The 15,263-nt window shown below is 53.2% G+C and overlaps 1 protein-coding gene across 9 annotated transcripts; it reads right to left on the reverse strand.

Annotated features, from left to right (window-relative positions):
- Positions 1–4,828: 4,828 nt before the first annotated feature.
- Positions 4,829–13,743, reverse strand: DPEP2 (dipeptidase 2). Of its 9 annotated transcripts, none has more exons than XM_033219755.1 (11): positions 13,369–13,743; positions 11,935–12,248; positions 11,497–11,623; positions 11,051–11,180; positions 10,825–10,966; positions 9,482–9,551; positions 9,187–9,363; positions 8,407–8,491; positions 7,380–7,455; positions 5,288–5,423; positions 4,829–5,196 (listed from the first exon to the last, which is right to left on the reverse strand). In XM_033219755.1, exons 2-11 carry the CDS (start codon positions 12,201–12,203, stop codon positions 4,942–4,944), a joined length of 1,467 nt encoding a protein of 488 aa, XP_033075646.1. In that variant the 5' UTR covers positions 12,204–12,248; positions 13,369–13,743; the 3' UTR covers positions 4,829–4,941. The 9 variants fall into 9 exon arrangements, with proteins under 9 accessions (XP_033075646.1, XP_033075645.1, XP_033075643.1 ...); XM_033219754.1 differs by lacking the exon at positions 13,369–13,743 and adding an exon at positions 13,044–13,286; XM_033219752.1 differs by lacking the exon at positions 13,369–13,743 and adding an exon at positions 12,980–13,286.
- Between the last annotated feature and the right edge of the window lie 1,520 nt (positions 13,744–15,263).

Genomic DNA, 15,263 nt, shown 5'->3' on the forward strand with positions numbered 1-15,263 from the left:
TCCGAGTAGCTGGACTACAGGCGCCCGCCACCGCGCCCGGCTAGTTTTTTGTATTTTTAGTAGAGACGAGGTTTCACCGTGTTAGCCAGGAGGGTCTCGATCTCCTGACCTCGTGATCCGCCCACCTCGGCCTCCCAAAGTGCTGGGATTACAGGCTTGAGCCACCGCGCCCGGCCGAATATTTTTTATCTATGTATGTTAATATACACACACAAAAAGACCCAGAAGAGTCTACACATCCAATGTTAGTTAATAGTGGCCCTCTCAGCAAGAGATCTACCTACACCCTGATCAGTTTGCATCTCATTTCTTTCTGTATTATGGTGATACTGGCTAAGGGAATTCATGGGTAGTGCTGGTGAAGGCTAATCAGGGTCATAGGGGGTTGGTGAAAGCACCACAGCAGTAGCTGAACCTTGCTTGAAAGGATGGGGTCTGGATCAGGCAGGAGGAGTGGAGAGGGGATCCAGTGTTGGCTAAGAGCCCAGCAGAGATCTAGTTTGGGCATTACAACAACTGTTGTGGAGGAGGCACAGGTGGATCCTCTAAGGCATGGAGTTGTGGGACAAGATCAGACTAGGGCTCTTGATCCTGAGAGCATGAGGGGGCTTGCTCTGACACATGATTTCACCTGGGGCAGAAATCCTCCTTCAAGACAACACAAGGCAGCTTCCAGCAGCCCCTCATCATTTCCTGTTGAGAAAATCCTGGTGCAGGGGAAATGGATGTCAAAACTGCATCTTGGGCCGGGTGCAGTGGCTCATGCCTGTAATCCCAGCAGTTTGTGAGGCTGAGGTGGGCAGATTGCTTGAGTCTAGGAATTTGAGACCAGCCTGGCCAACACAGTGAAACCCCATCTCTACTAAAAATACAAAAATTAGCCAGGCATGGTGGCGCCTGCCTGTAATCCTAGCTGCTCAAGAGGCTGAGGCAGGAGAATCACTTGGACCTAGGGGGCGAAGGTTGCAGTGAGCTGAGATTGCACCACTGCACTCCAGCCTGGGCAACAGAGCGAGACTCCTTCTCAAAACAAACAAACAAAACAGCTGCATCTGGGCCAGCGCAGTGGCTCATGTCTGCAATCCTAGCACTTTGGGAAGCCAAGGCAGGTAGATTGTTTGAGTCCAGGAGTTTGAGACCAGCCTAGGCAACATGGTGAAATGCTGTCTTTACTAAAAATACAAAATATCAGCCAGGCGTGGTGGTGCGCACCTGAGGTCCCAGCTACTCCAGAGGCTGAGGTAGGAGAATCACTTGAGGCCAGGAAGTTGAGGCTGCAGTGAGCTGAGATCCTGCCACTGCACTCCATCCTGGGCAATGGCAGTGAGACCCTGTATCAAAAAAAAAAAAAAAAAAAAACAAAGGCCGGGCATTGTGGCTCACCCCTGTATTCCCAGCACTTTGGGAGGCCAAGGTGGGTGGATCACCTGAGGTCAGGAGCTGGAAACCAGCCTGGCCAACATAGTGAAACCCTGTCTCTACTAAAAATACAAAAAAAAAAAAAAAAAGCCGGGCGTGGTGGCGGGTGCCTGTAATCCCAGCTACTTAGGAGGCTGAGGCAGGAGAATCGCTTGAACCTGGGAGGCAGAGGTTGCAGTGAACCAAGATTGCGCCACTGCACTCCAGCCTGGGCAACAAGAGCAAAATTCCGTCTCAAAAAAAAAAAAAAAACCCTGAATCTGGGTAGCATCTGAACCCCTCGGCCTGAACCAGGTCCTGCTGAGAAAGGCCAGTGACACAAACCGAATCTAAATTATCCTCCCTCTGCATCTGTTTCTGTCTCTTGTTTTTCCACCTGGGCTCCCTGATAAGTGTGCATCCCCTTCTGAGAGGGCACCTCGAGAAGGGCCTTGGCCTCTGGTGACTACTTCCCCTTGTTCGTTGCTGTCTGCTCCTCCTCGTGCCTGGGGATTAATGGCCAAGTGTGACCCAGCTGCTTCTAGCTTTGGTTCTCTCAGGAAGGGCAGAGAAAGGTCATGTTTATTTTGGTCTCCCGTAAACCTCACCGACCTGCCATGAAGGTCTTCATTTAAGTGACTTCTAACAACATGAAGAATGGCAACTTTGCTAATAGTTTAAGAAAAGTGTAGAAGGATTGCATGTACAGCTGTTTCCTATATTATTATTATTATTATTATTATTTTAGTTTTGTTTTGTTGTTGTTTTGGGGTTTGTTTTTTTTTTGAGACAGAGTCTGACTCTGTTACCCAGGCTGGAGTTTAGTGGTGTGATCTCGGCTCACTGCAACCTTTGCTTCCTGGGTTCAAGCAATTCTCCTGCCTCAGCCTCCCGAGTAGCTGGGACCACAGGCGTGTGCCACTACAGCCGGCTAATTTTTTGTGTCTTTAGTAGAGATGGGGGGGGTCACCATGCTACCCAAGATGGTATCGATCTTCGACCTCGTGATCCGCCCGCCTTGGCCTCCCAAAGTGCTGGGATTACAGGTGTGATCAACCGCTCCCAGCCTATTATTTTAAATTGTTTAGGCCGGGCGCAGAGGCTCATGCCTGTAATCCCAGCACTTTGGGAGGGCAAGGTGGGTGGATCACTTGAGTCTGGCAGTTTGAGATCAGCCTGGGCAACATGGTGAAACCTCGTCTCTCCAAAAAATACAAAAATTAGCTGGGCATGGTGGTGTGTGCCTGTAGCCCCAGCTACTCAGGAAACAGAGGTGGGAGGATCACTTGAGCCCAGGAGGATGAGGCTGCAGTGAGGCATGATCGTTACTGCACTCCAGCGGTGACAGAGTGAGACCCTGTCTCAGGAAAAAAAAAAAAAAAGTATTATTTTAATGGGCAGGCCCCAGAACTGGAAGAGGTTCAGAGGACTCCCTATTTCCTACATTAGACACATGAAAGGAGAGGGCATGAAGTTACAATTAATTTTTAAAATATTATCAAAATAATACATAAGCACAGTTTAAAATGTTTGCTTATGGTTGACTAGGTAAATCAAAGTTACCCTACTCCATCCGGGCATGGTGGCTCACTCCTGTAATCCTGGCACTTTGGGAGGCCAAGGTTGGAGGATTGCTTGAGTCTAGGAGTTGGAGACCAGCCTGGGCAACATAAGGAGATCCCTGTCTCTATAAAAAAATTTTAAAAATCTTCCTTCTAAGTGAAGTGATGAAAAAAAGAAAGCTGGCCAGATGCGGTGGCTCACTCCTATAATCCCAACACTTGGCCGGGCGCGGTGGCTCAAGCCTGTAATCCCAGCACTTTGGGAGGCCGAGACGGGCGGATCACGAGGTCAGGAGATCGAGACCATCCTGGCTAACCCGGTGAAACCCCGTCTCTACTAAAAAATACAAAAAACTAGCCGGGCGAGGTGGTGGGCGTCTGTAGTCCCAGCTACTCGGGAGGCTGAGGCAGGAGAATGGTGTGAACCCGGGAGGTGGAGCTTGCAGTGAGCTGAGATCCAGCCCACTGCACTCCAGCCTGGGCGACAGAGCAAGACTCCATCTCGAAAAAAAAAAAAAAAAAAAAAATCCCAACACTTTGGGAGGCCAAGGCGGGTGGATCACAAGGTCAGGAGTTTGAGACCAGCCTGGCCAATATAGTGAAACTCCATCTCTACCGAAAAAAGAAAAATCACCTGGGCGTGGTGGTGCATGCTTAGTAGTCCTAGCTGCTCAGGATGAGGCTGGAGAATAGCTTAAAACTGGGAGGCAGGCCGGGCGCAGTGGCTCACACCTGTAATCCCAGCACTTTGGGAGGCCGAGGCGGGCAGATCACAAGGTCAGGAGATCGAGACCATCCTGGCTAACATGGTGAAACCCCGTCTCTACTAAAAATACAAAAAAATGAGCCGGGCGCGATGGCGGGCGCCTGTAGTCCCAGCTACTCAGGAGGCTGAGGCAGGAGAATGGCATGATCCCGGGAGGCAGAGCTTGCAGTGAGCCGAGATCGCGCCACTGCACTCCAGCCAGGGGGACAGAGCAAGACTCTGTCTCAAAAAAAAAAACAAAAAACTGGGAGGCTGAGGTTGCAGTGAGCTGAGATCACGCTACTGCATTCCAGCCTGGGTGACAGAGCGAGACTCCATCTCAAAACAATAATAATAAAAAATAAAAAAATAAAAAGCTAGGCACGGTGGCTCACATCTGTAATCCCTCAGCACTTTGGGAGGCCAAGGCAGGTGAATCACCTGAGGTCAGGAGTTCGAGACCAGCCTGACCAACAAGGTGAAACCCCATCTCTACTAAAAATACAAAAATTAGCTGGGCATGGTGGCGGCACCTCTAGTCCCAGCTGCTCAGGAGGCTGAGACAGGAGAATTGCTTGAAGCCGGGAGGTGGAACTTGCAGTGAGCTGAGATTGCGCCACTGCACTCCAGCCTGGGCGACAGAGCAAGACTCCGTCTCAAAAAAAAAAAAAAAAAAAAAAAATCCAGAAAGTAAAAATAAAATAAAATAAAATAAATTAGCTGAGTGTGATGGTGAATGCCTATAGTCCCAGCTACTTGAGAGGGTGAGGCAGGAGGATCACTTGAGCCCAAGAGTTCAAAGCTGCAGTGAGCTATGATTGTGGCACTGTACTCCAGCCTGGGGGACAAAGTGAGACTCTGCCTCAAAAATAAATAAATAAATAAGTAAAAATAAAAAGTAAGAGATGAGCTACTCAGAAGGAACACGGAATAGGGTCCACCTCCTGCCACCAGATTCACCACTGTTTTCATCCAGTGCTTAGCCCAACCACCTGGGTCACCTCGGGCTCCTGCCAACAGTCTTTCCTTGAACAACTGGTGGCTGAAATAAAGGATTCCCCCACCAACCACCAGCATTGGGAGACTATGCCACCAGACCCCACTGCAGAGAAGGAAACTCACGTCTGGTTCTATGTCCAAAACATTTATTTTCAGGAAATATTTGTGCACAACAGGGGAAATTTGTGGGGTGTCTGTGGCTTGCTACAGTGACATCTGGCAGGACTAACTGGGTCATCAGAGCCACAGAATAAGGACCGGGAAGGTGACCACAACTGCGAAGATTGGGGCCATGTTGGGGGAGGACTCTGAGGGTGACCACTTGGCTGATAACTTGGATGTCCAGTGTGTGGGAATCTCAGTGAATTTCTGGTCTGAAGTCAGACTCTGTCTCTGACGCAGACGTGAGAGGTCAGAGCGGCAGGAACTGCTCAGCTGCTCATCCGGGAACTTGTCTTCCAACGGGCTTCGCCATTCGTTTTCTTCCTGTATCTAGAGGTGGCAGTCGGTGCTCAGCTTCCACAGCTCTCCTCGACACACCTGCTCAGACCCCTCAGCTACTCTCTTGCCCAGCCCAGAGTACCTTTTCCACTCGACTGAAGACCCGCAGCAGGTTTCCGCGAAGGACACCCTGAAGCTCTTCCTCACTCCAGCCACGACTCAGCAACTCCTCTATCAGGACTGGGTATGTGGACACGTCCTCCAGCCCCTGAGGGAATCTATGTGGCCACCAGCCAGTGGGTTTCAGACCTGATTCCCTGATCCTGACTGAGAACCACAGTCCAGGGTCCATGAAACCCCAGCCCTAGTCAGGTATGGGAAGTGGAGACTTGGAGAGAGTAGGTAATCCTCCTCTGCTCTTCATCCCTCAGAAGGAGGCCTCAAAACCTCCTTGAATATTTATCAAAACTCATTGAATCATACTATTAAGATCTAGGCCTTTCACTGAATGCAAATGATCCCCCCTACCAACCAGAGTTAAAAAGAAGAAAATGGGCCGGGCGCGGTGGCTCAAGCCTGTAATCCCAGCACTTTGGGAGGCCGAGACGGGCGGATCACGAGGTCAGGAGATCAAGACCATCCTGGCTAACACGGTGAAACCCCATCTCTACTAAAAATACAAAAAACTAGCCGGGCGAGGTGGCGGGCGCCTGTAGTCCCAGATACTCGGGAGGCTGAGGCAGGAGAATCACGTGAACCCGGGAGGCGGAGCTTGCCGTGAGCTGAGATCCGGCCACTGCACTCCAGCCTGGGCGACAGAGCGAGACTCCGTCTCGGAAAAAAAAAAAAAAAAGAAGAAAATGGCCAGGTGTGGTGACTCACACTTGTAATCCCAGCACTTTGGGAGGACAAAGTGGGTGGATCATTTGAGGTCAGGAGTTGGAGACCAGCCTGGCCAACATGGTGAAACCCAGTCTCTACTAAAAATACAAAAAAGAGGCCAGGTGCGGTGACTCACGCCTGTAATCCCAGCACTTTGGGAGGCCGCGGCAGGAGGATCATGAGGTCAGGAGATTGTGACCATCCTGGCTAACATGGTGAAACCCCGTCTCTACTAAAAATACACAAAAATTAGCCGGGCGTGGTGGCGGGCGCCTGTAGTCCCAGCTACTCAGGAGGCTGAGGCAGGAGAATGACTGAACACGGGAGGCGGAGCTTATGGTGAGCCCAGATCACGCTACTGCACTCCAGCCTGGGCAACAGAGTGAGACTCCGTCTCCAAAGAAAGAAAGAAAGAAAGAAAATTAGCTGGGCATTGTGGTGCACGCCTATAATCCCAACTACTTGGGAAGCTAAGGCAGTAGATTCACTTGAACCCAGGAAGCAGAGGTTGCAGTGAGCTGAGACTGTGCCACTGCACTCCAGGCTGGGCAACAGAGTGAGACTCCATCTCAGAAAAAAAAAAAGAAGAAGAAGAAGAAAAGGCCCAGTGAGGTGTCTCAGGCCTGTAATCCCAGCATTTTAGGAGGCCAAAGCAGGAGGACCATTTGAGTCCAGGAGTTCAAGACCAGCCTGAGCAACATAGTGAGAACCCATCTCTGCAAAAAATAAAATTATCTGGGCATGATGGCACATGCCCGTAGCCATAGCTACTTGCAGGCTGAGATGACAGGATCACTTGAGCCCAGAAAGTCAAGGCTGCAGTGAGCCAAGATTGCGCCACTGCACCCTAGCCTGGCCAACGGAGCAATACCCTGAGAAGAAAAGAAGAAGAACAAGGAGAAGAAGAAGAAAAGGAAGAAAGAAGAAAGAGAAGAAGAAAGAAGGAGGAGGAGGAGATGAAGAAGAAAAAGGAGGAGGAGGAGGAAGTGAAGGAGAAGGAGAAGGAAAAGGAGAAGGAGAGGAAGAGCTTCTTCAGAAAACAGTGGTTGCAAACACAGCAACTGTGCACAGGGCAGAGAAGATGGTCAGCACACACCACACCTTGCTGATGGTCTGTTCAGAGAGAGTGGGTCTACTGGGGCTGGGGGATGAGCTCTGTCTGGTAGTTTAGCCAAGTATAACGTCCAAAGTGGGGTCACTGGGATGAAGACAAACAGGAGAACCCAAGGAACTGATCCTGGGAGTAGGGAGATGCCAGGTGGTCAAAGCCTAAAGGACATGATGGCTATGGTGACCGTGAAGGCCCCACTGCTGTACAGCTAGCTCCAGACAAGCTACAGGGAAGCACTCACTTGCCGGCCCCATCATAATCTCCACCAATCCCAATGAACTTGGATCCGATGACTGCCTTGATGTGGTCGAAGTGATCTGGGGAGGGGACAAGTGGAGAGTTGGCTGCGTAGGGCTTCCAGGGCAGGGATGCCACTGGGGCTGGACAGCAGTGAGTCTCCTTGCAGCCTGTAGGCCAGGCAGGCTAATTCCTTCATGGCCTGCCACATAGCTTGGCAACCTGAGAACCCTGAGGTTTGACCTGAATGGATTCAGCTGGTTCTGGCCTCAACTTCAGGTTTGGAGTGGATCCACAGAGGCACCTGTCGGGGCCATTTCCCACCTAGGATTAAACCTGCCTCTAGTCTCTTTAGAATCTGGTAGGAACTCTTTTCTTTTCCTTTTTTTTCAGAGACAGTGTCTCGCTCTGTTGCCCAGGTTGGAGTGCGGTGGCGCAATCTTGGCTCACTGCACGCTCCGCCTACTGGGTTCACGCCATTCTCCTGCCTCAGCCTCCCAAGTAGCTGGGACTGCAGGCGCCCGCCACCATGCCCGGCTAGTTTTTTGTATTTTTAGTAGAGACGGGGTTTCACCGTGTTAGCTAGGATGGTCTTGATCTCCTGACCTCGTGATCCGCCCGCCTCAGCCTCCCAAAGTGCTGGGATTACAGGCGTGAGCCACTGCGCCTGGCCAGTAGGAACTCTTTTCTATGGTTGTGGGAGATGACAGAGGGACAAAGAGTACAATCGACAAAGACCCCAGAGACCTAAGGGGCCTTCCAGTCTCTTGGCCAGAGGCCGAGGCAGGGTGCTTTTGTGACTCCCTGCAGAGGCGCAGACAGTTAGCACTCAGGTTCTATGTGTAGCTTCCTCCCTTACACCCATCAGGACTGCAGTGTTGACTCTGTGGCTGCAGCTCCACGTGACCAAGGTGCTGTGTACTGTCTATCATTGCATTTTTTTCAGTGAAACCACTGGGACAGTACTGAGGCCCTCCCAAGTCTTCAGGTGCAAATCAGAACTGTTCAGAGAGCCCAGGAGTAGGGGTTACCTGCCACAGTGGACACATTGGCTGACGGGTTGCACTGTATTACTCCCATGGACAGAGACACCATCACGATGCCACCATTCTTCTTCTGCAGGGGAGGGCAAGTGGACACTCAGCCTGGCCCCTCAGCAAACTGCATTTCCACCCTGCCACCCTCTGGATCCCTGGAGGGGTTGTTCAGTCCTGGCTTCAGGAGTCAGAGGAAATTTTACTTCTCTGGTTTTGTGTGAATGGAGGAGTCTAGGCCCTGGTCTGGCACAGGTGTCTTGGCACTTACTTTGAGGAGTAAAGGAATATACATATTTATCATCTAGAACCTCCCACTCCTGGATGTGGACTGTGGGGTTGTGGGGCAAAAGGTGTTCAGCCTGAAGTTAGGGGAAGTGGAGGGAGCAGGGCCTCAGGTTTGAGGGCTCCTGTTTTTTGTTTTTGTCTTTGTTTTCCGTGGCAGGGTCCCACTCTTTCACCCAGGCTGGAGTGCTGTGGTGCGATCTTGGCTCACTGTAACCTCCGCCTCCCAGGTTCCAGAGATTCTCCTGCCTCAGCCTTCCAAGTAGCCGGGATTATAGGAATATGCCACCACACCCGGCTAATTTTTGGATTTTTAGTAGAGACGGCGTTTCCCCATGTTGGCCAGGCTGGTCTTGAACTCCTGACCTGAAGTGATCCACCCACCTTGGCCTCCCAAAGTGCTGGGATTACAGGTGTGACCCACCGTGCCTGACCAAAGGGCTCCTGGTTTGAACCTCTTGCTTGAGGTTCCTGTGCTGAGCAGTTTCTTACCAGAAGCTGCAGGATGTCATCAGGAACATTTCGAGCACTGTTGCACACACCCCGAGCAGCCGAGTGGGAGAAGATCACAGGTGCCTGTGATACTTCCAGGGCCCGCCGTGCCACAGCATCTGAGACGTGGGACAAGTCTACCATCATGCCCAGGCGGTTCATTTCTGCCACCACCTTCTGCAGGGATATGTTGGGAGAAGGGTATCAGGGATGCCCATGTGTATACATTTATCTGTAAGAAACAGCTGGGGTGTGCACATTTGTGTGGGGTGGAGTTGTGAACCAAGGTCCTCACCTCACCAAAGCCAGTCAGCCCGCTGATGTTGTTGTAGAAGGAGTGGACGCCCTTAGCTGAGCTCTCTGCCCTGCAGGTAGCCAGGAAGTAGTCTAACTGGTAGCTGTTCCTTGGCCTCAGGAGCCTAGAGGCCCTACCCCCCTCCATCCCTGCAACCCCCGAAACAAGAACAGGGATCCAAAATGGGCCGTGTAAATGGGCCATGCCTGGCAGCAGGAGGGCCCTGCTAGGTCCAGTCTTCTTTTTTTTCCCCTTTTCTTTTTTTCTTTTTTCTTTTTTTTTTTTTTTGAGATGGAGTCTCGCTCTGTCACCCAGGCTGGAGTGCAGTGGCCGGATCTCAGCTCACTGCAAGCTCCGCCTCCGGGTTTACGCCATTCTCCTGCCTCAGCCTCCCGAGTAGCTGGGACTACAGGCGCCCGCCACCTCACCCGGCTAGCTTTTTGTATTTTTTAGTAGAGACGGGGTTTCACCGTATTAGCCAGGATGGTCTTGATCTCCTGACCTTGTGATCCGCCCGTCTCAGCCTCCCAAAGTGCTGGGATTACAGGCTTGAGCCACCGCGCCCGGCCCTTTTTTTTTTTTTTTTTTTTTTTTTTTTTTGAGAGTCTCGCTCTGTCTCCCAGGCAGGAGTGCAGTGGTGCGATCTTGGCTCACTGCAACTTGCACCTCCTGGGTTCAAGAGATTCTCGGCCGGGCGCGGTGGCTCAAGCCTGTAATCCCAGCACTTTGGGAGGCCGAGACGGGCGGATCACGAGGTCAGGAGATCGAGACCATCCTGGCTAACACGGTGAAACTCCGTCTCTACTAAAAATACAAAAACTAGCCGGGCGAGGTGGCGGGCGCCTGTAGTCCCAGCTACTCGGGAGGCTCAGGCAGGAGAAAGGTGTAAACCCCGGAGGCGGAGCTTGCAGTGAGCTGAGATCTGGCCACTGCACTCCAGTCCGGGCGACAGAGCGAGACTCCGCCTCAAAAAAAAAAAAAAAAGAGACTCTCGTGCCTCAGCCTCCCGAGTATCTGGGATTACAGGCATGCACCACCACACATGGCTAATTTTTGTATTTTCCGTCAAGATAGGGTTTCACCATCTTGGCCAGCCTGGTCTCCAACTCCTGGCCTTTAGTCATCTGTCCGCCTCAGCCTCCCAAAGTGTTGCGATTACAGGTGTGAGCCACCGCGTCTGGCCAGGGGTCCAGTCATATTCTGAAAACCAGAATCCCAGCTTCCCTCCCCACTCCAGAGTCAGTGCCAGACCCCATGGGTAAAGCTTGTTCTGGGACCACAGTGACCTCAGGCACATCTCTGCCCCTGCCGCAGCGGTCCGACATCATCTGTACTAGGCTCACCAGGGTGTGTTGCAGGTGTGGGTGAGCGTCAGGTAGCGTACTCCCAGCATGTAGAAGGTACGTAAGATGGAGAGGCTATTGTCCAGCGAGTGGCCACCCTCCACACCGATGAGGCAGGCCAATTTCTGGGTGTCATTCAGAGCTGGGGGCAGGTAGGTCAGGTTATTACTTTCGAGGGCTGGAGTAGCTCAATCAAGTTCCTAACACTTCCCATCAACTCACCTACCTTTAGCCGAGGTCACAAGCTCCAGCTCAGAATAGGAGGCACACATGCGGCGAATGAGGTCAATCTGCTCTAGGGTGAGGCGCAGGGCATCCCGGTCCTGGGTCTGGCATGGAACGTAGGCTGACCAGAACTGGGGGGAAAGCCAGGAGTTGGCTTGGACAGGGGCTGCTTTGGAGCACCCTGGACTGCTCACAGCCTCCACAGCTGACACAGCACCCAGTGGGCCAGGAGGTCACATGTAATGCACTGCTTCTTCCATGGGGTCTTCCTGGCCACCAAGCTGGTTCACTGTAGCCTCTGCAGCCCCCAGCATCCATATCATGACACTTTTTTGGTCACTATGGTAACTGAGTTCTCATGTGACTAACTTGTGATCTCTGGGGTCCCCACTCTCTCCAACATCCCCCAGCAGCCATGCTGTGGCACCTCATGTATCCCTGTGGTACCTGGGCGCCCACGAGGCCATCTCTAAGCCTGTCCAGGCTGGTCTGGCCGTAGCTGAAATTGCGCAGGTTAACATCCTGTAGCCCTTTCTGGTAAACCTGCCTCAGGACCAGGGGCAGGTCGTTGTGGCTGGAGGGATGTCAAGGTAGGGTCAGGTGAAGAACAGACAGATGGGCCTCTTAGCCCTCCAATTCAGGAAGGACACATCTGGGGATCCCCATCCCACATTGTCACATGACTATACTGAGACCCCCCTGAGGCTCGGGCTAGGAGTGCCCACCCAAGAGGGGGTGACAGAGGGGAAAGAGTATCCATGCATGACCGGAGAGGGCATCCAAGTGAGATGTGAGGGAGCCTCCTCCACAGCCCTGCATACTCTGGGACCCTCCCTTGCCCAGGAGTGCGCTCAGTCCTATAGCCCCCTTGCAGCGATTACGCACCCGTCCACGAGCGGGAAGTCCCGCATCAGGGCCCGTGCCTGCTCTCGCAGGCCCTGGGTACTGGGACTACCGAGTGTGGTCGAGGGAGCGTAGATGCCTGGCATGGTGTGGGCTCTGGGGACGCCCAGTGTGGTGAGGGCTCTGGGGGTGCCCGGCGTGGTGTAGGCGCAGGTTACAGGCTGGAGCAGCAGCAGCAGGAGCAGGAGCAGCGGACTCAGCAGAGGCCACCGACCAAATGTGCCGGGACCCTCAAGGCCCGCGGGCTGCATGTTGTGCAGGGCCGGGCAGACGGGCAGGGGTGGCGGTCAGAGAGACTGAGAGGGGCGGGAGAGGGGCAGAGCGCAGCGATGGAGTCCTGACCCTCGATTCAGGCCACCCGGCGGAGTGGCCTCACGAAGTCACAGGGCCCCGCAAAGGATGTGCGGGGAGCGGCGGCACCGCATAGTGTGGCCACCAGGGGGCGCCCAGCCCTCCCGCCGTCATCCCCAAGGGCGCTCCTGCTGGTTGGGCGGATCCCTGTCCTGGGCACCCACTTGCGGCCTGTCTCAGGCCCCTCCACTCTCCCCTTTACCCCTCCCACTGTCCCCAGGGGTCCGACCCAGGTGGCTCCTCTGCTGCCCCTAGGTCCCCTCTCTAAGAGGCCACATGTGTCCCTGTGACCACAGTGCTCTGGGCTCTGGATTTCCTGGTGCTGGGTTGTGTGGGTGGGTGTGGGGGAGGAGATAGGCTCTGGAAATGAGGGGTTAACCCTGTGGACTGGATTCAGGAAGGGGCCCCCTGGCCCTGGCCTTCTGTCTCCCGTGATTTAGGCCCTCAAGTCTATACCTAGGGCCTCAAGTCTATACCCTGGGGACTCTCCCAGCTAATGGGACCTGTCAGGAGCAGCCCTCTGTCCCTCCATACCCCACGTTCTCCAATCAGCCTGAGGAAAGAGCTCCTTCCTAAGGATCTGCCACACCTCCCCAGGACCCCAGTGGAGGGATGAGGGCAGAGCAAGCATCTGGCCACTGCCGGGGAACATTCACTCAACAGAGCAGGAACCCACCCCGCCATCTGCATGGAAGGAAATGAAATCATGTCTAGGGCAGCAGAGTCCCCGACCACAGCACCTTCCTCCTAGAGCTTCTGGCTGCGCTGCTGGCCAGGATACCTCCTACCTCTGTGAGGAAGCCCCAGCCTCGTCCAGGTCAGGAGTAAGGGGCCTGAGGAAAGGCCTGCCACCTGGGTTCTGCAGCCACACTTTTCTTATCTTGTGGCTCCTGTGACTGGAGTTCTCACAGAAACCTCCAGGGCTGAGTTATCTTCCTTGACGACAGGCCCCACCCCATTCCCAGCCTGGGGCCCTCAACCTAGGTGCCTCCTCCAGGAAGGACCCCCAACCACACAAGCACACAAACACACAATCACACATGCATAAGGGATGTGCCTGCTCACAGAAGCCCCACCACCTGAGAGCTTCAGGGACTGTGGCCAAACCTCTTCGTCCTCAGAGACCTTTGCCTCCTCCTGCCCCTCAGGCTCTCAAGACTCTGCTCTGAACCTTGGCACCCACTGGAGCTGCTCCATCTTTGGAGTCTCCCCCACGTGGCAGGGCTGATCAGTGCATGTGTAGTGTGACCTAAACCTGATGACTAGAGATGCAAGAAGGCCTCCTAAAAAGAAAATAAGCCAACTCTTCCAAACGGACTGGAGGTCCCATGCTACCCAGGAGGGGAAGTGATCCTAGCTTTGATGTATTTTAGGGACTGCACGTTTGATGTTGCCCAGTGTCTGCTGTCCAGGAGTAAGGCAGATTGATAACCAAGTGCTCAAGGTGGGTTAACTCTCACGTCTACTGCTGATGGGGACCTTTTTTTGTTTGTTTGTTTTGAGACAGTCTCACTTTGTTGCCCAGGCTAGAGTGTAGTGGCACAATCTTGGCTCACTGCAATCTCTGCCTCCTGGGTTCAAGCAGTTCTTGTGCTTTAACCTCCCGAGTAGCTGGGACTACAGATGTGCGCCACCACGCCTGGCTAAATTTTGTATGTTTAGTAGAGATGGGGTTTTGCCATGTTGCCCAGGCTGGTCTCAAACTCCTGGTCTCAAGCAATCTGTCTGCCTCAGCCTCCCAAAATGCTGGGATTACTGGGGTGAACTACCACACCGGGCTTTTTTTTTTTGAGACGGAGTCTTGCTTTGTCGCCCAGGCTGGAGTGCAGTGGCCTGATCTCAGCTTACTGCAAGCTCCACCTCCCAGGTTTACGCCATTCTCCTGCCTCAGCCTTCCAAGTAGCTGGAACTAAAGGTGCCTGCCACCTCGCCTGGCTAGTTTTTTTTTTTTTTTTTTTTTTTTGAGACGGAGTCTCACTCTGTCACCCAGGCTGGAGTGCAGTGGCTGGATCTCAGTGAGATGCAAGCTCCACCTCCCGGGTTTTTATGCCATTCTCCTGCCTCAGCCTCCCGAGTAGCTGGGACTACCGGCGCCTGCCACCACGCCCGGCTAGTTTTTTTATTTTTTTTTATTTTTTTTAGTAGAGACAGGGTTTCACCGTGTTAGCCAGGATGGTCTCGATCTCCTGACCTCGTGATCCGCCCATCTCGGCCTCCCAAAGTGCTGGGATTACAGGCTTGAGCCACCACGCCCGGCCAGAGTCTTTTGTATTTTTTAGCAGAAACAGGGTTTCACCATGTTAGCCAGGATGGTCTCGATCTCCTGACCTCGTGATCCGCCCGTCTTGGCCTCCCAAAGTGCTGGGATTACAGGCTTGAGCCACCGCGCCCAACCTTTTTTTCTCTTTTTTTTAAGGACAGTGTCTTGCTTTCTTGCCCAGGCTGGTCTCAAAACTTCTGGCTTCAAGTGATCATCTCACCGTGGCCTCCCAAAGTTCTGGGAGTATAGGTGTAAGCCACTGTGCCCTGCCCTGTTGGAGGATTCTATAGGGAGGCCCACTGCAGATGGTGAGTCCTCTTGGGCTCTGCTTCAGAGAATAGTAGGGTGTGTCACAGACCTGGGTGGTTTGGGTACCCCAACTCAGGCTTCCTTCCTTCTCTCCATCATCCACTGCTGGTCAGCAGCCCCCTCACACCTACTGGAATAGTGAGAGGGGGGAGAAGCTCTTGGATTTACTGGTCTCCAGGTCACCGTAGTTGCAGTGAGCACTGTGATGACATCGTAGCATTCCAACCTGGGTGGCAGGGCAAGACTCTGTCTATAAAAAAATAGATGATAGGCCGGGCGCGGTGGCTCAAGCCTGTAATCCCAGCACTTTGGGAGGCCGAGACGGGTGGATCACGAGGTCAGGAGATCAAGACCATCCTGGCTAACATGGTGAAACCCCGTCTCTACTAAA

Source organism: Trachypithecus francoisi, unplaced genomic scaffold (genome assembly GCF_009764315.1).
Source record: "Trachypithecus francoisi isolate TF-2019V2 unplaced genomic scaffold, Tfra_2.0 Lachesis_group10, whole genome shotgun sequence".
Lineage (NCBI taxonomy): Eukaryota > Metazoa > Chordata > Mammalia > Primates > Cercopithecidae > Trachypithecus > Trachypithecus francoisi.

What these genes read in the sequence shown, in the direction of transcription:
- DPEP2 (XM_033219755.1), bottom strand. Translation starts at nt 12,203, where the DNA reads ATGCAGCCCGCGGGCCTTGAGGGTCCCGGCACATTTGGTCGGTGGCCT. An exon ending in GGCTGACTGGCTTTGGTGAG is followed by an intron (nt 9,364 to 9,481) that starts GTGAGGACCTTG and finishes ATATCCCTGCAG; the next exon opens with AAGGTGGTGGCAGAAATGAA. An exon ending in TCTTCAGTCGAGTGGAAAAG is followed by an intron (nt 5,197 to 5,287) that starts GTACTCTGGGCT and finishes TGCCACCTCTAG; the next exon opens with ATACAGGAAGAAAACGAATG.